Consider the following 22277-nt stretch of genomic DNA (forward strand, 5'->3'; position numbering starts at 1 on the left):
TATTATAATTGCCAATAGAGCGAGCTAATCCGGCAATGAAGGGCAGCAGTGGTGTGGATGCGCAAAGGCAAAATAATAACAGCAATAACAGCAGTTCTGCCTATCTGTTTTGAAGATATTATTCTCCTTTTACTAAAACAAATACTTTCTATGTTACATTTATTTTATTTTTCTCATATTGTACAACAACATCTCTACTAAGATAAAACACTATCAAGCCAATCTTCCAGGTCTTGCTCTGTCTCGGATTGTCTTTTTGTTTCGCCTTTCTCGGAATCAACAGAAGTGTTCAGTAGTGGCTGTTCCTTTGGGGCATGCTGTGAAAAACAAAAATTTAAGTTAAAGATTGCAAACTTTTAAGGACATGTGAAGAAACCAGACAAAGGGATGATAGTTTTGCCTCCAACAACCCTTATGTAGGGTGGCCCTCACTAGCAGGTGGAGAAGGAGAGGATTTAGCTAGCACAGAGTCATGGGTCATCTGCACCCCTCCCCCTACGTCCAGTAGAATTGGAAATTTACAAAGAATATACAAGAGAAAATGGTACCTGTAGTCCCCTGAACCCCACAGCAAATACAAGGAATGACAAGGCTTGGCCCAAAGAAACCTCCCCCCACCTCACGCTGATTGCATAATACTAATCAAGAACCATTTCTGGCCCTTACCATAAAAGCCCCAGCCCCAGTTGATTGAAGTTCCTTGTCATCAGCTGAAGAATATACTTGATTACTGAAAGGTGAAACTTTATTCCCATTCACTGGCTTTTTACTGGACACTGCATTTAGCTTTGTGTTATCCAGAGACAAAAGGAAATCGAGTTCACTATCAATGACAGAGCCTGTCTGGTCCTTAGAGGTATTGTGTGATTGATAAGAATAGACCCCAGAGGCTACATCTCTCAATGATGAATGCAAATGAGTGGTGGGTGGAGCTTCTGTGACTGACAGCTGTCTATTATCATGCCTATCATCTTTGGTGGTTGATGACGGCTTTTCAATATAATGATGTTTCAAGGTCTCTACTGTACAACTGCTAGCTTGTTTTTCTGCAGTAAGTGTTAAAGTAGAGGCAGTGTAGTAACTATTTCCAGTGCCATCTACAGCCTTCTCAACTTGATCTAAGCAGCGAAGACTTGAAGATGGCTGAAAATATAAGAAAATTGCTTTGAGACAATCTTTCACAGCAATTCTTGCCATTATAGTAAAATTTACAAATGTAACACTCACATTTATTTCTTTATCATCGATATGTAGCTTTCTGTAAATAGGTAGACCTTGAAGTGCTTCCGCCAGAGAAGCCAAATTGATCTCTAATCCTTCTGATGCAGCCTGGAAATAAATCAACCATTTGACTTAAATCAACTTACTTTTAGGATATAAATTTCATTCATTATATTGACTACTAGGTTAAACCAGCTTTGATTACTTATTTTAATTCATTATAATGAATTTTAAGTGCCTATATATACAGTAGAAAAGATTAGTACAAAATTCATACAACCTGTGACATGGTATCTTCCTCCCATTCTTTCTCTGCCTGGAATCTGAATTGTGAGTCTGGGTTGCCTGAAAATGCAAACAAAACCAGTCCATCTATAGAGCAGTGACTTAATGGACATTATTTGTGGCTGCATTACTTATTTCCTTCAGACATTCCATCAATTCACCTGCTTTCTCAACCAGATTAGCAAAATCTTCTCCTCTGCTTGTAACTAATGTTCTTTGGTCTTCTTCATCTGCAACTAAAAATAAGGGGGAGTAATGTTAATTACTATATACTTGGCGGGAACTTTATAAGAACGCACGCTCTGATTGGTTTACTATCTCGGAATAATGGAATAGTATTCACCATAAAAAAAACTTGCTTTTTACACCATAAATTATTTAGCAATTTTAGCATTTTTGCTAAAATTGATTAAGATTCATTGTCGGCTTTAAACTCCCTGTGTTTTGACAATTTCCTGTGGGAATGATTTTTCAAGGCATGCAATAAATTCAAAGTTAGTAAATCTACCTTCACATCTGTGGAGGATTCAAAGTGAAAGAAATAATTTCTACGATCAAATTTGTAAAAATGACATTTCAAGCGGGACTAAATAATGTTAGTCAAAATTTGTATATTGTCTTCATTGGACGTTCTGTATTTCGTGGTGGTTAATTAAAAGCATTGTGTGGAAAAACAGAATGAATTTCATCAACCATCATCATCAATCATCAAGTTTATTTCACCAAATAATAGTATTGATAATAATGCAAAAAATAGTGATGATGAGGAGTCTACTAAAAGCACAATGCTTATGAGGTGTAGACCCCTGTCGCAGACTAAGTAGGGTCTCTACTAAAATATATATGAATGTTCTTGATTTGACTAAGGAATCCTTATTATTAAATTTACATGTGGCTGATTTGATTAAATAAAGTAGAATCATATCCTATAAATCAATAGCTGCTTTTTGAGAGAGGATATTGTCCTTTACAATCTTTTTTAACATATTTACTGATCTGCATTGTTTTGCTAACAAGCAAAATCTTAAAAAAAGATACAGACATCAACAACTCTCAGAAGCAACCATTAATAAAGGTTAACAAAGTTGGAAATTCGGATAAAATAATTACAGCAAAATGTGTCTTGTTCAGTCCCCGCCAAGTACATACTAAAACAATTCTTCTCCTCAGGCTCAGCAAATAGCGGTGGAATAGCGGTTAAATGTCGAGGGATGTTTCCAGATAGAATATCATGATGGGAGGTCCAACATATTTTCAGGTAGTTGAAACTTTGACTGGTACTTTTTGAGAATCCCTGGGTCTACTTACTGTCAAGACCTCCCTCCCCTAAGCGGAGAAGTTGAGATCGCCTACCCTTCCCAGGCGCCAGGTGACTTGAGATGTCGCCAAGTAAATTTTCTGGCAAGTCCTCCCTTCCCCTTGCTCACCAGGGGCCTTGAGATGACCTCCCCTCCGCTAGTACACTGGGGGACTTGAGATATCCTGAGTCTACTTACAGTAAAGACCTACCCTCCCCTAGTACACCAGGAGATTTGAGATGTGAACTTACTGTCAAGTCCTTCATATCTATCCCAGTTGGTTGTAAGATGACGACGTGAAAACCACCTACTCTCATCCAAAGGCTAACATAAGAAAGATACAGTAAGAATCTACAAGCATGCAAGGTATACACATATGCAATACTGTAAAACATCATAAAATCAATTAAACTTAAGTAAGTTTATCATCAATTTAATTGCTAAGCATCAGAACAGACATATCAACTTGTAAAGGTGTATATACTTAATTGATCTACGATGGCTTAATCTTACAAAACTTTATGATAATTGAGTTAATGACTTTTACTGTTTCTTGTAAGTTACTAATGAAGCTGATGTAGCATTATTTTTTCTACCGTTGTTTGCGAACATGTTTCTTGATTCTCCTTCTCTCCTGGTTTCACGTCAGCACTATCTGTGGGTTTATCAGGTTTACCAGCACCCTTCTTAACAGGTATACCATGCTTTTTCTTGTACTGCGCATTCTTTTTTCGTTTATGCTCATCAGGTCTCATTTCTCACAAGCTAAAGAAATTGATAACTAGCGGGCTGGTCAGCGGACGTGTGATATTTTGTCAGTGAGGGAGGGGGGGGGGGGGCTAGAATTTATGCACCATTTTCTGTAGCTTATTACACATCTTTTTAGACAATATCGTAATGCGTTATATTTTTATTGAAAAAAAAATAGAAAGAAGGAAAAACACACATATATCATTATGTTTTGTGTGTTGATAATGATGATGATGTTTTATTGGTACCATATAACTTTACATAACGTTACATAGGTTGTTTCAACCAATAAATTTCTATACTTCCTCACCTTATTACATTCCCTTTTTTCCTTTCCTTATAAACATACACAGAAAAATGTGCTTTGCAACAGCCTTTTGTGTTTCGTGTTCTCTAGCGCGCCCTAGCCCCTTCCCCAGTGTAATTTCCTTTTCCTCGACAGGACCGCGGGCGCGAGTCGCAAACAAAATGGCGGACGAAGCTTCGTTGATTGCATAAGTAGACTATGTCTGGATCTCGGCTGTTATCTCCCCAAGCAAAGTTTTAGAATGCGTCATAGTAAGATACAAAAACAAGTTCTATCTCTCTTTCGCCAATTCTTGCGAGAAAGTCGATCCAAACCAGGGTTTACGGACCATATCAGAGCCGAATTTCGTAAACATGCTGCTCTTCCAAGAACGGATGGACTAAGAATTGAGTACTTGCTGAGGAGGGGAGAAAGACAGCTCAAAGAACTGAAAAAAGTAGAATGCCAAGCTTTCGGATATTTCGTCAAAGAAGAGGCTAATAAAAGGTGACATGAACGTTCTCTTATGAGTACGAATATAATTGACTGGAGGAAACACTACAACCTGTGCCTGGCGCTTGTGATATTTAATTTGGAACTAAAAAAACATTGAGATAGCCACCTTCACCAATGCTCGCTGGCACCAGAGAAGACTCTAATAAATAAGGGCTAAATGCTGATTTGTAAATGTTCTGTCTTTAGCAGGGTTTGCTGTAGCCTTATACCTGTTGAAAAGTTTTTGAAAAAAAACACTTAAGTTTAATTTGTAAACAAAGACGTTACAAAATAAGATGGATAATGTTATGAATTGAATGAAATGTCTGCTCAGCAAATATGCTGTAAAAGCAAGAGACCAAGTGACTTAGCTTTGCTGTAATAGCAAGAGACCGAGTAACTTAACTTTGCTGTAATAGCAAGAGACCAAGTGACTTAACTTTGCTGTAATAGCAAGAGACCGAGTGACTTAACTTTGGGTGTGACCCTATTTACAGGTGGATAACGAGCAATGAGAATAAAGTGAGATCTCACAACGTCAGGCATTATATATGATTTACACCTGTGCTACCCTAGCTTGTTATAAGCCTTTTTTTTTAGCCTGGCTCTAACTCAATAAACTGAAATTAACTGTTTCCTCACTTTGGTCTTTTGTTATCAGTGTGGGGCCAGTCTCAAAAATGACCCTGGGCTTCTATTAGCCTTTCGGGCTTTAGTCTACTGTTAACAGATTCGTCTATATCAGTACGTCTCAGAAGACGATGGTATAGTTCCCTGGTTGGAAACAAAGAGATAAAAGATAAAAGGTTTTTGAGGAGTACAAGTTTTAACTACTGTGGACTAATGTAATAGGCATGCAGCTAGTTCTCAACCTCTTATTGAAGCAAGTGGCTCATCTCTATAGCAAGAATTTTATGTCAATTTTCGTCTTTTGCTACTCATTCTACAAATCTTCCTTGCCTTTCTTCCCCTGCTCATGCGATTGGCATCTTAGCTGTTTTAATCTTTTCGTGTTCCTGGCGATTTATCCAACAATACTTGGTCTTCTTAAAGTAGATAAATATGCACAATCTGCCTTTCTCCCTTACTTCTCTCAAAGTGAGGGAAGATGGACTTTCAAAATAGAAGCCAGATGGTAGAAACCCAAATTAATACGGTTTCTAACCAAATATGGAATATTTTATGACATACAGAGTATGACGTTAGGGTCTAAGACTCTTTTTCAAGATAGCGGCCAAAATAATCGCAGGGAAACACGAATTGCTGCAAGTTTACGTGAAAATTGTCGATTTATACAATTCTATCATATAATATTATTCTGTTATATAGAATATAATAAAAATGAATTTATACAAGCAGACTGCCAAATATGATAAACAATATCCTAAGGGACGGATCATTAGAAAAGTGAAGGGGGGAAGGGGCGGGGAGGTTTCAGTCGGGCATGTTTTTTTTTCTTGTCTCCAAGACGTTCATGATTTTTTTATTTATTGTAATGAGTTTTTTTTTTGCTGTCTGGTTTGGGCTGCATGCAACTTTTTCCAGGCTTTTTATCGTGTATGAATTTTTTTTGTTCCTTACCCACCCCCTTCACTTTTCTAATGTGGACTTTAAAAGCACACTAGCATACACACATTGGCACCAGTCGGGCCAAGACGGGACGCTAGCACAGTCTATTACCCGTGCAGTTCGGCAACCATGGATAGCTGTTTCGTCCTTATTAGGAATCGTCAGCATGGCATAGCCGGTTTGCCTCAGTTAAACTTCATCGGCAAAAAAACTGCAGGGCGACTTCGACTCGAACGAAGTGCTTTAAACCACAGCTTAGATCCATGTGGGATCTAGAGCTGCGACCGGGCTAGCGTGATGCCAATTGTGCGGATCACGCTTGATAAGTGAGGCGAGTGTGTGGTATTCTGGAATGGTGGAGAGAATCGGCCGTGTTTGTTGATTTAAGCGCCTTGAAACTTATCTGACACTGCGTATTTTGCGCTACGCTTGTGAAACCTTTGCGCGCATGCGCAGGCACAAGCCAACGCATTCTCAATTATTGAAAAAAGCCAATTGGCAAGCACGACACTTGAAGACTATTAAGCCTTTTATAGTTTAGACCAACCCATAATTGCTTTAGCTTAAAAGCACATTAAAAATACCCTCAGCCGAGGAATTATGGTAATATCAAGTCTTAAAATAAAAAGTTTATTCTCAGATTAAGGACTTTTCCCCTTGGGTAAAATACCTGATTATTTAAGTTCGTTTTTTAAACTGAAAAAGTACCAGTATTTTTAAATTCTGAATTTTGCTCGCGCCTGTAGGATAAACAAGCAATGATCCTCTTAATTCATTGAGTTTTTCGTATAGTTTGCCAGACTATTAATGATTCCGGCTTATCAAGTTGTTTAAATTACAGTGCCAAGTTACTTGGTGAGTAATTAAGCTGTGCAGAGCAAACACGCGTGGTTTGTGAACTAGGAGCGTGCTAATACCTCAACGACCATCACAGCGGCGCGCAGCACTTCTAATGGTAAGCTAATAAGAATCGTACAGTATTTATGTTGAGCGAACAATTGAAATTTTTGCAACCGTTTATTCGTTGATACCTTGTATTGTGTTATCGCCTAACCGCCTCTTCTATTTAAAATGTTGAATCCCCAGCAATTCCTTTACAATATATAAATACTTAAAAAATTCTGATACTAATTGCACTACGCTATTGTATTCATACCAATTGCTATCTGCTGATGTGCAGCAAGTGTAATTTTCATATAAAATAGGTGTGCCTTTCTGCCGCTGTAGATTGATATCAATTCGTTAAGAATAGCCAAAGGATATAAATTATACCCTTGTTTAATAGACTGTATGTCTATACTGATAATTACGGTTGAATTTCAATTATTTCTGTATAAAAACTTAAGCCTTTACTTACTTAAAAAAACTAAAATACTTTTTGGAGATAGCAGCCGTTTAATCTGAATGTTGGGCTTAACGAACAATTCCAAATGTTTGCAAATTTGGATAACTTCAAATGTTTAAAATTGGCTCCCCATCAGAGAGTATTGCCATAAGTGTATGACCTGTCTTTTTTTCGGTTTGTTTGCCAAACAGCAGGTAAAATCCTTATCCTTGCATGAGTAGCGTACATCTCAATTACAAAAGTACGGTGTGTTCGCCTCGACTACAAGTGTGATTTTAAACGAGTACGATGTAATAATGTTTATTGAAGGCGCAAGCTTCTAGTAATTGATTTACTTCCTGGCGCGACAAGAACGACCAGATGTAGTGTTATTACCCAACTAGTGTGAGTTATTTGTCGCAGAATCGCCTGACATGTATTCCCCACATGAGAAAAAAACCTCCCCCATTGCAACGTAACCACTATAATTGACCTTTCTTTTTTTGAAGGAGGGCGAGAGAAGTGGGAAAGGGAGTATGGAGCTAACATAGGTTTTAAGGAGAAGGTTTTTAAAGTTGAATACACAAAGTGGGGTGGGGGCTGGAACTAAATAGTTTCGAAGGAAAGGTGGCATATTAAAAACCCGGATTTCAGTAAGGAAACCTGAAACAAATTGAAAACAAAATTAATTTCTTACCAGCCTCTTTTAGGGGAAAAAAGGTTTATATCATACAGTCGTAGCTCTATTTTGATATCTGTAAAAACGGTCACCCCCGGGACAGTGCTAAGCGGTCTTTTTATAGAGGTTGGCAACATAATGGGGGGGGGGGGGGGGTTCAGAAGAAAAACAAAATTATAAAAAGTAATGGTATAAACTACAGTGCTTGAGTTATCAATCTTTCGGTAAGTACGATGGTCTCCTATTAAATCAACTAACGATTTCAAATAAATGTCGTAGATTTGTCTTCCATTTTTCCACTAACCATAGATTTTTTCGTAGGATCGTCTGTCGGTGGAACAACTTGCAGGTAGGGAGGGGAGGGAGGGTTGTTAAAAGATCGCAATATAGTTGTAGCCAGCAAGTAGAGGCGTAGATAAAGCAAGGTTAAGGGTGAGGAGGGGTGGTTGGGTAACTTGTGCGAAATTCTAAAAAGTAGGAAAAGTTTCAAGATAAATGATTCACCTGATGAGAAAGAAGAAAAATGCTTTAAAATAAACGTAAACTAATTGGGAAGAAATATGAAAGTGGGAGCTGCAAATTGTCGACATCCTCAAGACAGTAGGTCTATCCTTGTAAAGTATAAAACCGTGTGTGATGATCACGCGATTGCGTTTTCACGTAGAATATAAAGATGCGTTTGATTGATCACGCGATTGTGTTTTCACGTAGAGTATAAAGATGCGTTTTATTGATCACGCAATTGCATTTTCACGTAGAGTACAAAGATGCCTTTGAACTATACAGCCGGCACGACCTCAGAGGAGTTGAGTACCTGCGCAGTAAAGATCTTGGACCTGTAATGCGCATGCTCGGATTTAATCCTGGAGACCAGGAGCTTCAAGACATCACTAATGAGATTGATTACGGCAAGGGTGAGTATAATACCATATAAGGTCAGGGCATCACTAATGAGATTGATTATGGCAAGGGTGTGTATAATACCATATGAGGTCAAGACATCACTAATGAGATTGATTATGGCAAGGGTGCGTATAATACCATATAAGGTCAGGGCATCACTAATGAGATTGATTATGGCAAAGATTGTCCCTCAGTAAAGACAAAACATTATGGGAAGGGACTCTCTATTGGAGCAAACGGTGGTCTGGATGGGGATAGGGGAGAGAGGGGTGGTCACATGTTGTTATTATCAACTCTTTGTTGCCTCTAGAAACCTAGCAGTTTGTTATCTTTTTTAATTGTAATCCGTTATGCTTTCCAGGAGGAGGAACGATTGACTTCGAAGATTTCGTGAAAATGATGGAAGACCAGAAAAAGCCGAGTGAGGAAGAGGAAATTCGCACGGCTTTTGATGTCTTCGACTCTGACCACAAGGAGTTCATTGAGTCGGGCGATATCCGAGGTGCGCTACATCGAGTGAATACCATCCCACCACGCGAGCTGGAGGAGATGCTGGTAGACCTGGACCTGGTCAGGGATAGAAAGTTCACTTTTGAAGGTAGAGTTCTCCACAGTAAAATAAGATAACCCCTCTAATAGGCCTATGTCACAACAGCCTATACGAGGAGAGGTGGAACTAGACCTGATTACGGACCCTTTGGAGGTAGAGTTCTGCACAGCAAAGTAAGATACAACGGTGGATCTAGGGGGGGGGGGGGCAGCGGATCCCACCCCCACCCCTCCCTATTTTCAGATATTTGACTTTAAAATAACAAATATAAGGAAATCTACGGAAGAAAAATGAATCTGCCCCTAACTTTTCCCTTTGGAACTCTTGGATCCACCCCTGATATATCTCTGCTAGATAGGCCGATTCGAGGATTCGTGGTGTTAGTGGAAGTCTACCTGATTATGGATAGTAAGGCCCATTATAGTTTATAGGTAAATGTAGGGTTAGAATATTTTTTAAAGAGACCCCTTCCCCCCCTCCCCCCATAACCCGCCTCAACAACAATGCTTTTTTTAACTCCCTCTGATAGTCCTCCTGTGGTCACCACCAACTCGGCGCGCGAATTGACAAGATGTTGGACCTACGTGCTTGTGCTGTTTGACCGATATGGTCGAAGAGCATAAATACTTTATCATTGTTAACTGTTTTTTTACCAACAGAATTCAAGAAGCTGGTCACGGCTTCAGATGACAAGCCCAAACGCTCAGCCACGCTTGTATAGACCACAGGCCTCCCGAAACCTACCGCTTAGCGCTTTTATAGACCACAGGCCTCCTGAAACCTACCGCTACAACGCTCTAATAGACCACAGTCCGATACCTACCGCTACAACGCTCGTATATATTGACAACAGGCCTCCCGACACCTGCCGCTACAACGCTCGTATATATAGACCACAGGCATCCCGACACTCACCGCTACAACGCTCGTATATATAGACCACAGGCCTCCCGACACCTACCGCTACAACGCTCATATAGAGCACATGCTTATTAGCCCCCAGCCCTTCAAACGCTCGTATACAGTCGATTGACAAAAGGTTGTCGTCTGTCGCGACAAGCCCGCATGTAAGCATGGGTAAAAACCGCCTGAAGTTAGAAGTTAGTCGCGTAAGTCACGAAGCCTGTTGACCACAGGTCTCGCTTGTATAAACCACATGCCTCCCGACTGTCCTCCAAACCGGTAACCGAAGAAGAAGACGCATTACGGACCGAAGACGCGTCTCCACAGAAAGCTGACCTCCGTTGCAATGGGAGCTCTTCCGTGGCAACTCAAGATTGCATCGGTGCTAACCAAGAAACCGTAATAAGCGCACAAACTGCTAGCCAACACAATCAAAGGACGCGCTAGATCGTCGATCACAGTGTAGAGGTGGCCCTGTTGATTGTCTATCCCCGAGAAGCCTAGTAGGATACTTAGACCTAACCAATCGCGTAACGGAAGGGCGCGCAACCCTCTCCCCCTACCCCTGTCAGGAATCGTGAATCGTCAAACATAAGACGTTTTGCATATGACATCTATGCCTTAGCCTCTCCCCCTCCCGCAAATCTTCCAGACGCGCCTGCTAACTGTAAAAGGCTAAGAAATGTGTGGCATGACTTCGTCATTCAGGGTGAAAATACACAGGAAGTAATTAAATAAAAATTCATTTTTGTCAAAGTTGTCAACATATAGTAAAAAGGCGTTGTTTACAGCCCTTTGCAATACCCAAGATGACGCCATTGCAACCTGTCCAATTCTAGCCAATCATCGCTTTGAACACTGCCTCAAATGCTCGCATTTTCTTGCAAGTTCTAAGCAGCTATTAACAAGTTCTTTAGAGGACTTTTAGAGCAGAAAATTTACTTTGATCCACGAGTATTCGTCAAACATATACTCAAAATGGTGAGATTGAAATGCTTATTTTCTTATGTATTAATGGTCAGACTTCACGTTTACACGATTAATTTACCTTATACCCGCATTCACGATAGAATTCTCTACAAGACACTAGACAAGCAAACAATGACTCGGTCCTATATCTTTTATGCCTGATGAATGACATCTTAACAATCTGAATTTTTTTTAACTTGTGAAGAAAGTTAAGTATCATAGTCTTTACACGTGATAATCTAAAAATTGCGCTTTTTTGTGTAGATACGATAGAGCTCGGCATGCCCAAGGGTTTTCAATGGTCCCGCAAAGTTTGGAATTGCGCGCAATTTTAAGGCAGTGATTTTATGCTCGCCCAATGTTTCTAAAGGGCTCATTTGCTCAAATTCCTGATTCCGTAGTGCAATTGCAAGTTAAGTTATGTCTCTGATTCTAATTTTTATTTTTGCATATTTTGCCTGCCTGCTTAAAAGTGTTTTACAAATACTAACAAATACTATTTTGCAGTTCTTGTTCACGTCTGCATTAATTAATTTTCTTTAAATTTGTCATTTAATATAAATATCCTAAACACCAAAAACCTTTTTTCGTCTATTTTGTCAATCTTTCTTGCTGATCCAAGTGGTATATAATGCATAAGCCTACACGGGATGTAAATTTTGTCATTGTATTTACAGGTACCTGTTAAGTTCACGCGGGAGGCCTGTGGTATTAAACGCACCTCTTTAATGGAAATAAAATTTCATAAAAATATTCCCCGATTATCTTCACTAAAAAATCCAGATCAGTTCTTCAGAAATAAAGTGCTTTCTTCGGGGTCTGGTCAGAACTATGTATTTTTTTTTGTTTGAATAAGAATAGAACGGCTCTCTTAGAAGCAGCGACTCAAACGCCCCGCAATAAATAAAACTTTTCTTCTCTCTTTTATTAACCATCGATGTCTGGCGTTGTAAGCTCGTAGCCTTAATTCAAATGCGCAGGGAAATAACCCAAGTGGAAGCCCACTTCCCCCCCCCCCCCCCTCACCCCCAACCCTACCACCACACACCACACCACTCCTTCCCCCTTGTGAAATTCTGGCCAAACACCTGTTCGTGTCATCAATGAAATAATATTTGATGCTTAGACATTAAATAAGTAATTGTTGTTGTTTTACAGGATCACCTATCAGATGAACAAATCTCAGGTATGTGTTGAATGGTTTCTACGTCGCACGGAGAAAAGATAGGTAGAAAGACGGACGGGCAATACCCTCGTATATTTTGATGCAGGGATGGTCGCGTGAAAACGGCGCAAAATGCATTATGGGGGCAGGATGTTGACTATAAAGTTGTACACTAATCTGCTGCTAAATGCCTTGCTAAAATGATCGCATGTTAGCAATACCAGTTGCTCTCACCTCACGTGGTTTACTTAATAATTGCTATACTGTGTCGTTTGCAGAATACAAGGATGTATTCCATATGTACAACAAGGTCTCTTTTTGAGCTAATCCCCCTTCTAAGCGGTCGAGGGATGTTTGGGGGAAGCGCTTGCGTTCTTGTTCCACACTCCTACCATTGCATTGTTGACTCGGTCGTAGTGCCGGGTCGACTCCTCGGAATCAATCCCAATAATAAGAAAGTCGAAATCAAGATTAGCTCAAGTGCTTTTTGGAAGACCCCAAATGATTACTATTGGGTAGTTCATCTCTTTGGTATATAGTTTAACTAGTAAAGAAGAAAGCCACATTAGCATTCTCAAGACATGCGACTGTACAATATTTATTTGGTATATGAGTGCCGGTTTTTGGTGGACCATATCTGTTGAACACTGTACACACAACAGGTATGCGTATAGGCGGAATGCAATGATTGTATGATATAGGGGCCTATCACACTTCATTCGAATGGTTATTTTTTGAACGGAATATACACTATTGTGTTGTGTCGTGTTGTGCATAATACAAGGAGGCATTCCATATGTATGACACAGACGGTAGCGAGGATAATGCCTTCAGATGCTAACCCTCGTGTGTTGTGTCGTGTTGTGTAGAATACAAGGAGGCATTCTATATGTATGACGCAGATGGCAGTGGTCACGTCACCACGAAAGAGCTCCATAAGGCCATGCGAACGCTCGGTTTTAACCCAACAGAAGAAGAAATACAAGAAATGGTCAATGAAGTGGACTACGATGGTAAGTAATGCCTAGTGCACACTAGCAACATAAGAACATAACGACATGGGCGCGCGCACTATGTTTAGCCCGACATAACGACATGGACATAATGACATAAAAGAAAAAACATGTTTTTTTCTCTTATGTCGTTATGTCGAAGATAAGAGTGCGCGCGTCCATGTCGTTATGTCGATATGTCGCTAGTGTGCACTAGGCATAATTGCCATAATACATTCCATTTTTTATATAAAAAACGATTTATTTTTAGAGCATTTAAAATTTCATGATTAATATATTTGCTTATTTTTTTAAAAAATAGTAAATTTTGCCGTTATTCTGATTGTTTTATGACATTATGTCATATGACATTGCTTAGGGAATGGTGTCCTGGATTTCAATGAATTCGTTGATTTGATGGAGAACCAGAAAAAGCCAGACGAAGAAGAACAAGATCTTATCAACGCGTTTCACGTGTTCGACTCGGATGATAAAGGTTATATAGAGGCCTCCGAGCTACGAGACTTACTGTGTGGAATGGAAAAGAAAATACCGGAAGACGAGCTACAAGACATGCTCCGGTATTATGGGCTGGATAAGGACCGTCGGGTTTTGCTCATGGGTAAGTACAAGGCACGGGTGCGTAAACGAGGGTGCGCGCAACCCCCCTTGGCGGCCAAAAAGTGGGTCACTTTTGATTAGGGATTTTCAAATGCTATGCTTTTTCCATATAATACCCTCAGCCAATCATGGGTAAGCGCCTGAGACATGCTTTGATACAATATGGCAAAGGATATAAGGGAGCGGTCATTTATTACTGGGTGGGGGGGGGGGCGAATATGTAGGGGATACGTTTTTGGGGGCGCCGATTTAGTGGGGTCACACTTTTTTTGGCTGTCATTAAAGGGGGTCACATTTTTTTTTAGCTGCGAAGTCTGGTTTTAATATAATACTGAGCAAGTCAGTCATTGTTCAAATGAAAATTTTATTTGATTCAAGCGAACATTCTTTCCCGAGCGCTTCCAGTGTACCCGATCTCCGCGACGCCCTTTCTTGTTTTTAATCGTGTGATTTTTTCTGTTTTACCAGAATTCGCGGAATTGCTTGACCCAGTGTATGCGCAAGAGTTGCGGGAACGAATCGAGCAGAATAACAACAAAAACGGCGGCAGTGCTGCACAGCTCCCTGTAGAGGGCGAGACAACAGAGAGCGGGATGCTATGATTGGTGCACGGAAAGACACGAAGTTAAAGAGCCCCACTCAGCCCTTTCTTTGTTAGTGTTTTCATTGACAAATTATGTAAAGAAACATCGAAATAGACTTTTAAACAACTATCACACTTTGTTTACGACATCTAATCACTAACATCGCAATAGCTTTTCCGAATCCGCCGTAAGAAACGAATGTTTTCTTGAACTTTGCCAGGATTACAAATTTGACGGCTGAAATTTCTTGGTCAACGATTTAAATTATCTGCCATTTAGACTAATGCTAGCCTGAAGAATCCAATAAGAAATCTGTTCTTTTCTTGACAATCCACCATAATTCAACGGGAACAAAAGATGTTATTGTCCTCTGTGTGGCCAACGGATAACTTCTAACCCAATGGGCCGGCCGCCCAGGGATGTGTACAGGACCCGAAATGATCCCAGGACCCGAAACGATCCCAAAAGTTCCCCAACTGATCCCGGGACCCGAAACGATCCCCAGGAGTCCCCGAAATGAACCCCAAGGAATTGCAGTAATGGACAACAAAAGGAATGTGTAAGGATTGGCTTTCAGTTTTAAACACATATGAAGCTTTTAGCTTTATTTGTGTTATTAAAAGGAAATTTACATTAACTAAAACTATAGTATTAAGATTTTAATATACGACTGCGGGGGGAAATACAGTGGTTGAGTCAGAAATTGGGGTCAACTAACAATTCCTGTGATAGTAATTTTAAGAACCCGGCGTGGATAAATTATTTTTACATAACAAGCCATAAAAGAAAGGATAGGACATGCTGCTTTTCATAGGAAGCGAAATGTGTTAAGGTTATTTTTTTGCATGTTTGTATTCGGCGAATGAAAGACCTATCCTATCATGAGATCATGCCGGGGTGTACGCAGGACTACATGAGGAAATTTAAAACTCATAATATTGCTTTCAACAAATGCCCCATCCTCTTAATATTTCGCATCGGTAGTAGAAGGGTTGTTCGAGTGTATTACTCAGTGCGCTTTTGTCATTCCATCTTCTCGGCCAAACCGGCTGCCTAAATATAATGTGTCGGTAAATATTCGCCTGTGTAAACAAGGATTTCGTGGTGAAATACATGTTCATTTGTCAAAATTCATTTTTAGGGGTGATGTTTACCGGAAATGAGATTTATAGTGCAAGTATTTCTTCTGCTTTCCCTTTGTCCATTACCGCAATTCCTTGGGGTTGATTTCGGGGACTCCTCGGTATCGTTTCGAGTCCCAGGATCATTTGGGGTACTTTTGGGGATCATTTCGGGTCCTGGGATCGTTTCGGGTCCTGGGATCATTTCGGGTCCTCAGATGCGCATCAACAGAACATCATCAGCAGTGATTACTAGGTGTCATCAGACCAGATGGCGCAGTATTGACACAACCCCGTCCTTGTTCAGCAAGTACTCTAACTAGCACTAAGGATCGCTTGTCTCACTAGAGAGCTCTTGGTGGTTCACGTGTGCCCAGAAATCATAGATCTTCATTTAGCCTACTATTCGTGCTTATCGACACCAACCTCCAAAACCTTATTGCAGATTTCTTCCTACACTTAACTCTTACAAAACATCACGTGAGGATGCATGATTTCCTAGCTGGCCATCGATACCACCCCATTTCAAAAAGGTTGCTTTATCTTTATATTTGTTTTTAATTAAAAAAGTATCAAATTACTTGGTGTCAACATTGTCATAAAACGAATCGAATATCCTACGAAGGATTTCAAATCACGCTTTAGAAAAAAAAAATAGAAAGACCAGCGTGAATGGATTAAAATGAGACGTACTTGTTGAAGCTGCGCGTCTATCAGCTCACTCGCAACTCAAGAGTGATTGACAAGCACTCATATCCATTAATCTGTAAGCCATCAGACGGCTTTGCATTCTCAATCCGATGTCCCGATGGAGGCAACATTACTCAGTCTATTCAAATGACACTGTGCCTTATATTCCCACTCAGTTAAACCAGGCTCGTTAACGTGATTTGAGTACAACAGATCTTTGTAATGGCGTGCTTTGACGTTCCCTGCGTTGAAAGGTACGTGTCAGGAAACTATCCCCATAAACTAGAATGGTTTCAGAAGTCACATTATAAGTTGGGAGATCGTTCAATATAACAAATACGTACCTACAATACGATGCATGGCAAATCCTACTGGATTCTATACTGATTGCTCTGAAGGAACTTAGTTGTTCCTTCCCTTCTTTGGTTCTTTTAACAAGAGATCCCAATTTGTTTATAATTCTCCATGACTGATACATTGACATTAATACGAAAATTACAAATCGACCAATCCTTATTTTGAAAACCCAGTATGTCTATTTCTACCTTTAAGGCGCTTTGATTAGTATGACCTCTTCTGTTTGATATTAAAAAAAACATAGACATTACATAGAATATTTCGTGAGAAATAAACCTTTCAGACAGTGGTTTCATTAACATTGGCCCGCTTGACCCCAAAGCTGCTTCAAGTCCTCAAAGGTTTATTTGCGCAGAATGCAAGTGTACAATAAACAACTATCGTTAATATTATTACAATACCCACGTCTCGAAGTCATAGGCGGGCAATATTTTGTTATAATGTTAAGGAATGTGCTTAAACTGTAATCAGTAACGCGCTTAATTAAGTAATAGTGATTGACGTCATAATATTAGCGTCTGAATTTCTTGACGTACATCCATAAAATATCCATAACGCTGAGTTCGATGTAATGATAGTCTTTAGCCATATTTGTTTTGTTAAAGCACAAGGATGTACTAAGGATCCGGAGACGAGATAAGGGGATGGGTGAGGGTTTAAATCAATTAAATGAATGAATTGTAATTTTAATTTAAAAAATTATTACTGCAATGTTCCTAAAATGAAATTCAGCCGAATCCCAATATTCCGGACTCCTCTTCTCGCAATCCCGAAAAGCTGCATTCTGACGACAGTTAGCCCCGCTTACTAATAGAAACCTTGTCATTCGAAGTAGATTGGTTGTTGCTAGCAACTTTCTAACTTTTAATCGTCTCTGAGCATCGCTAAATTATGCTCGCATATTCTAGAACCGTAGTTCACCATCCACACTACTGTTTCTAGGCTGCACATCCCGAAAGTTACGACATATCGCGAGCCAGACAGTCTGTACTCCTGGGTGGTACTGGCATGCGCATTTGCCATAGTCTGGCTCGTTGGCGGGATTGGATTCAGCTTTGGGGTTGTATTACCACAATTCATAACTGAGTTCAACGAGAGCAGACAAAACGGAGGTGAGTCACACGAACACTAGGACCATAGAAACGTGGTAGCCAGGATTTGCTAAGGGGGGAGGGGCTGGGGAAGTTGCCCATTAATGATATATCGTATTTCTTTCCACGCTTACGTGACCCATACCACGCGCGCGGAATTCCATTCCGTACTAGAATTTCAATCCAATAATTATCAGCATTGTTTTTATTTTGTAGCTCTGATTGGCTCCATCGGCATTGCGTTCACACTGGGTGAATCTCTGCTCTCAAGTCACCTGTGTATGCGCTATTCCTGTCGCCTGATAGCTGCCCTAGGGCACGTGTTGTGCGCCGCAGGCTTCCTCCTTTCATCAACAGCGCCCAGTCTCCCTGTGTTATTCGTGACCCACAGCTTCTTAGTGGGGTCTGGTACCTGCTTTATTCTAAGTCCTTCTTTCTTGATCTGCGAGAGATATTTCAAGAAACGCCGTTCCTTGGCAATAGGGGCGATATCCGCTGGGGTGGGACTGGGAGTCATGACCTGGGGCCCACTCTCACAGCAAATAATCAACAGGCTTGGCTGGAGAGGATTCTATCGTTTAACTGCTGGACTGTTCGCAGGCTCTATTTTTCTGACGCTGTCGTTTGACCCGCGAATCGGGAAGCGTCCAGAGCCTGACGCCGAAGCGCCCGCTCGTCGAGGTTTACTAGAAATCCTAAGGGACCTTTCAGCGTGGAAGTACAGACCGTATACATTGTCTGTTATATCAGTGTGTATCGCAAGCTTTGGTCACTACTCTGTTATAATCCACCTGGTGAGTCCATACATATGAAAATCAATATCTCTGTCCGGATAGCTATAATATAGAACATTCAAAAAGTATTAGTTTAGGGAACAAGTGCGCGTAATCTATCTTACGATGGTGCCTGTTAGATAGATGTCTGTGCTGATTATATTTGGGGCTAGGATGACAGCAACAAAGCCAAGATTGTGCGGATGGTCATGCTTTTACGGCCCATTGCAAATTTTAGACTATTTAAGACATGTCTGTCTGTCCGTCCTTATGTGTCTGTAGTTCCGTCTGTGTCTGTCCTTCCGTCTGTGTCAGTCCGTCTGTCTGTGTCTGTCCTTCCGTCTGTGTCTGTCTGTCCGTCCGTCCACCTTGTCTGTCCGTCTGTCTGTGTCTGTCCTTCCGGTTGTGTCTGTCCGTCCGTCTGTGTCTGTTCATCTGTCTGTCTGTCTGTCCGTCTTGTCTGTCTGTCTGTGTCTGTCCATCCGTCTGTGTCAGTCCGTCTGTGTCTGTCCGTCCGTCTGTGTTTGTCCATCTGTCTGTCTGTCCGTCCGTTTGTCTTTCCGTCTGTGTCTGTCCGTCCGTCCGTCTGTTTCTCTTTCTTCTCTCTACCGCAAAGGGGAGGCGTTTCGCACATTATTCATCATAGCCGTTTTGCAGATGAAGTTCTCTTCGGATGAGATTGGACTCCCTGCCGATAAGGCCTCGAGGCTGTACATAGCAAGTGGTATGGCTACCGTGTTTGCTCGCTTGGTTGCTGGTAGGATCTGCGACCTTAGGTCAGTCCGACCCATCTATGTCAATCTCATCGCTGAGCTTTGCAGTGGCGTGGTCACCCTGTGTAGCCCGCTGGCGTCCTCTTATACACATCTCATTATCCTGATAGCATGCTACGGACTTGCAGACGGGGCGTTCAGAACAACAATAAATATTCTCTTTATGCAAACGGCAAAGCCAGACCCTGTGAAGGTCGCTTCTGCTTATGGTGGAGGTATGATGATGACGGCGATACCGACCGCAGCTGGCCCTGCTTTAGCTGGTGAGTAGCACTAATACGAATTGGACACTTATAGACTTATACCGCATTCACACCAGCACTTAAACCAGTTTATAATTAAACTGGTTTAAATCTCAATCCCCCAAGAATGGACAGAACCACGAACAAAACCGAATATACTGTGTTGTACATGTTACTAAGTGATCATTTAGCTAGAAAGAATTCAACACAATGAGAAACGTGGCAAGTTATCAGGCAAGGACAAACCTTGTTTAACTTAAAATGGTTTTGGTGTGAATGCAGACTACTTGCAGCCCCACTGCGGTTCTTCCTCAGTGGCGCACAAAGCAATTAACTTATGCGTAAACAAACCGATGGTCTGTGGTGAGATGGGACTGCGCGCGCAACACGGACCTATTATTCTCGACAATGCTGAAAAACGCAAGACTAGTTCCAGTACCGCGCGGTTAAACTAGCCTTTTGTTTTGAAATGGCGGCGTTTTACCGGCGAACTGTCACATTTTGGCGAATGCTAAGAAAACTAGATCAAACTTAAGGCTAAAATTTTCTTTATGGCTCCCTTATTATCAAACAAATCTATCATCTTTTGTACTGTTTTAATCTTTTGTACGGTTTTAATGCTGTATAGTTAGTCAAAACAACGACTGAAGTCAGCCTTTCGTACCTTTACTCGAACGGTTCAACACTACGATTGTGTTTGTTTTCACCAGAGCACGCGCATGCGCATACGTTATTTAGCACTGTCATTATTCTCTTCTACTGACGTTCGCCAAATGAGGGGCTGTAAGCAGTCTTACACTTAAGTGTCCGGTTTATCCGGTCAATACATTTTTTATACAATACAATACATACTATATTCTTTATTTATAAGAACGTCTAATTTTCTGAGGCTGGGACGTTCTTATTTTTGGGACATTTTAAGGCTGAATATAAGAACATTAATACCCAATGAATCATCAGGACGAGAATTACACTAATGATCAATAGCAGTAATGGTTGTTACTACGAGTACAATTTGATTTAGCATTTTAGAACGCAACAAGACTAAAAAAGAAAAAAAATCTGCTATCTGACCCTCGGCATGTTGTTAGCATGTTCTTTGGTGAGATCTCAGGCTGGACGTTCTTATAAAAAAGGCCCATAAAGGCTTATTAAAAAAAGTGTAGAGGCCTACATGGTGCCCAAGTAGCTTTCCTGTGCTGACTGAATACCATTGCTGTTTGTACGAGATTCAAAAGCTACACTGGAATTTCCCGTTGTTTTCCTTTCCTCTCAACATAATGCTGAATGAATGCGGGCTGTTTTTGGCAGTAATATTAGCTCTCAACACGATGCTAACTCTTTGGATGCTGGCTGTTTTTGGCAGTAAAACTATTGCTGTTTGCCAAAGCTTTATAGCTCCAATGGAATTTCCTGTTATTCTTTCTTGAGAAGGTCATAGGAGTGGTATCGGATTCGCTAAATCACACTTGGGGGGCTTGCCGATTTCTCGCGTTTATTTACTTTGTTCTGAGATCTTTAAACTCATTTCATCCCTCATTACAAATACCTCTTACTCCTAAACCTCTCATACTGGTTCAACTAACGACGGTACCTAACCATTATTCTATTTCTGATTTTAGGTATGTTAGCTGATAGGTCTGGATCATACCGCGTCGCATTTTTCGTGTCTGGGGGAATCACTCTCCTTTCTACACTCGCCTACTTACCCGAAATATACAAGGACGTTCAAGTCATATGCAAAGCCAAGCAACAGGGCCCCGAGGACAGATTGGACTCAGTCTTTGATAATCCCACTTGTACGGACTATGAGGTGACGCCTCTGTGAGATAATCTGGGTGGTATAGTGGTTAGCATACTGGCCTCCCAGTGCTGCGGCCCGAGTTAAAATTCCTGCTCTGAGCTCGGGAACTTTTCTTGATTAACTTGCCGTTTTTTCCCCTAGGAATCAGCCCTTCCCCCTTTCAATTATCAAACGGTCTATCCCTTATCTATGCTGGCTAGAATAGACCGTTTTCACGATGTTGCGCGCGCATCCAAAATGGCGGGCCACAGCTGATCCAAAATGCGAGGTATGGGGTATTTAACTGTAGCGCCAATTTGACCATAGCGCTCTGAAAGCATTTTGTATAGCTTCGTTTGTAAACTCCATATCGTAAGCAAATTTGTATCAGCGGTGCCCCGCCAGTCAGTAGCATTTTGGATGCGTGAAAAACATCGTGAAAACGGTCTATGCAGATGAGAATGCAATTCCGATTCCCGAGGGATTACCTAGGATGTGTGCTGTGTGATCACCTGCAATAAAGGACAATTTGTTTGGGACAAAAGCCGAAAACACATATTTGTTTAACATCGATCGTCGGATTATTTAAAAAATGAGCCCCCCTCCCCCTAGGGGAGTGTCCCACAAACTCCACTGTCACCAAAAAATCCGTCATTGATCGGTGGGGGAGGGGAGGGAAGTGGAGAAAGACTTCGTGCGAAAATTTGTTATGTGAACCCCTTTGTCCCAAAGTAAATTGTCCATGATTGAAGTCTAGACGTATTTAGGAAGAATCATTGAGTGAGGATAATAAATTATTGTGGGGGTTGATTATAGATTAATAAACTGTTTAAAACGGTTGTTATTTACTACA

General features: G+C 40.9%; 3 protein-coding genes across 3 annotated transcripts; 2 read left to right on the forward strand and 1 right to left on the reverse strand.

Moving 5' to 3' along the window:
* Positions 1–145: 145 nt before the first annotated feature.
* Positions 146–3600, reverse strand: LOC5520762 (cell death regulator Aven). Its single transcript, XM_032365751.2, has 7 exons — positions 3401–3600; positions 3056–3128; positions 1668–1742; positions 1502–1566; positions 1228–1329; positions 667–1143; positions 146–317 (listed from the first exon to the last, which is right to left on the reverse strand). The coding sequence occupies exons 1-7, from the start codon at positions 3557–3559 to the stop codon at positions 198–200; spliced, it is 1071 nt and encodes a 356-aa protein (XP_032221642.2). The 5' UTR covers positions 3560–3600; the 3' UTR covers positions 146–197.
* A 3174-nt stretch (positions 3601–6774) lies between these two features.
* Positions 6775–14967, forward strand: LOC5520764 (calmodulin-like protein 12). The gene is made up of 9 exons (XM_048730215.1): positions 6775–6859; positions 8229–8256; positions 8666–8821; positions 9172–9408; positions 10020–10075; positions 12391–12418; positions 13267–13410; positions 13769–14011; positions 14479–14967. The coding sequence occupies exons 1-9, from the start codon at positions 6857–6859 to the stop codon at positions 14610–14612; spliced, it is 1029 nt and encodes a 342-aa protein (XP_048586172.1). The 5' UTR covers positions 6775–6856; the 3' UTR covers positions 14613–14967.
* An 835-nt stretch (positions 14968–15802) lies between these two features.
* LOC5520868 (monocarboxylate transporter 3) lies at positions 15803–22263 on the forward strand. Its single transcript, XM_001640533.3, has 5 exons — positions 15803–16659; positions 17705–17874; positions 18070–18647; positions 19284–19662; positions 21264–22263. Exons 1-5 carry the CDS (start codon positions 16628–16630, stop codon positions 21467–21469), a joined length of 1365 nt encoding a protein of 454 aa, XP_001640583.2. The 5' UTR covers positions 15803–16627; the 3' UTR covers positions 21470–22263.
* The last annotated feature ends 14 nt before the right edge of the window (positions 22264–22277 follow it).

Source organism: Nematostella vectensis, chromosome 7 (assembly GCF_932526225.1).
Source record: "Nematostella vectensis chromosome 7, jaNemVect1.1, whole genome shotgun sequence".
In the NCBI taxonomy this organism is placed as follows: Eukaryota; Metazoa; Cnidaria; class Anthozoa; order Actiniaria; family Edwardsiidae; genus Nematostella; species Nematostella vectensis.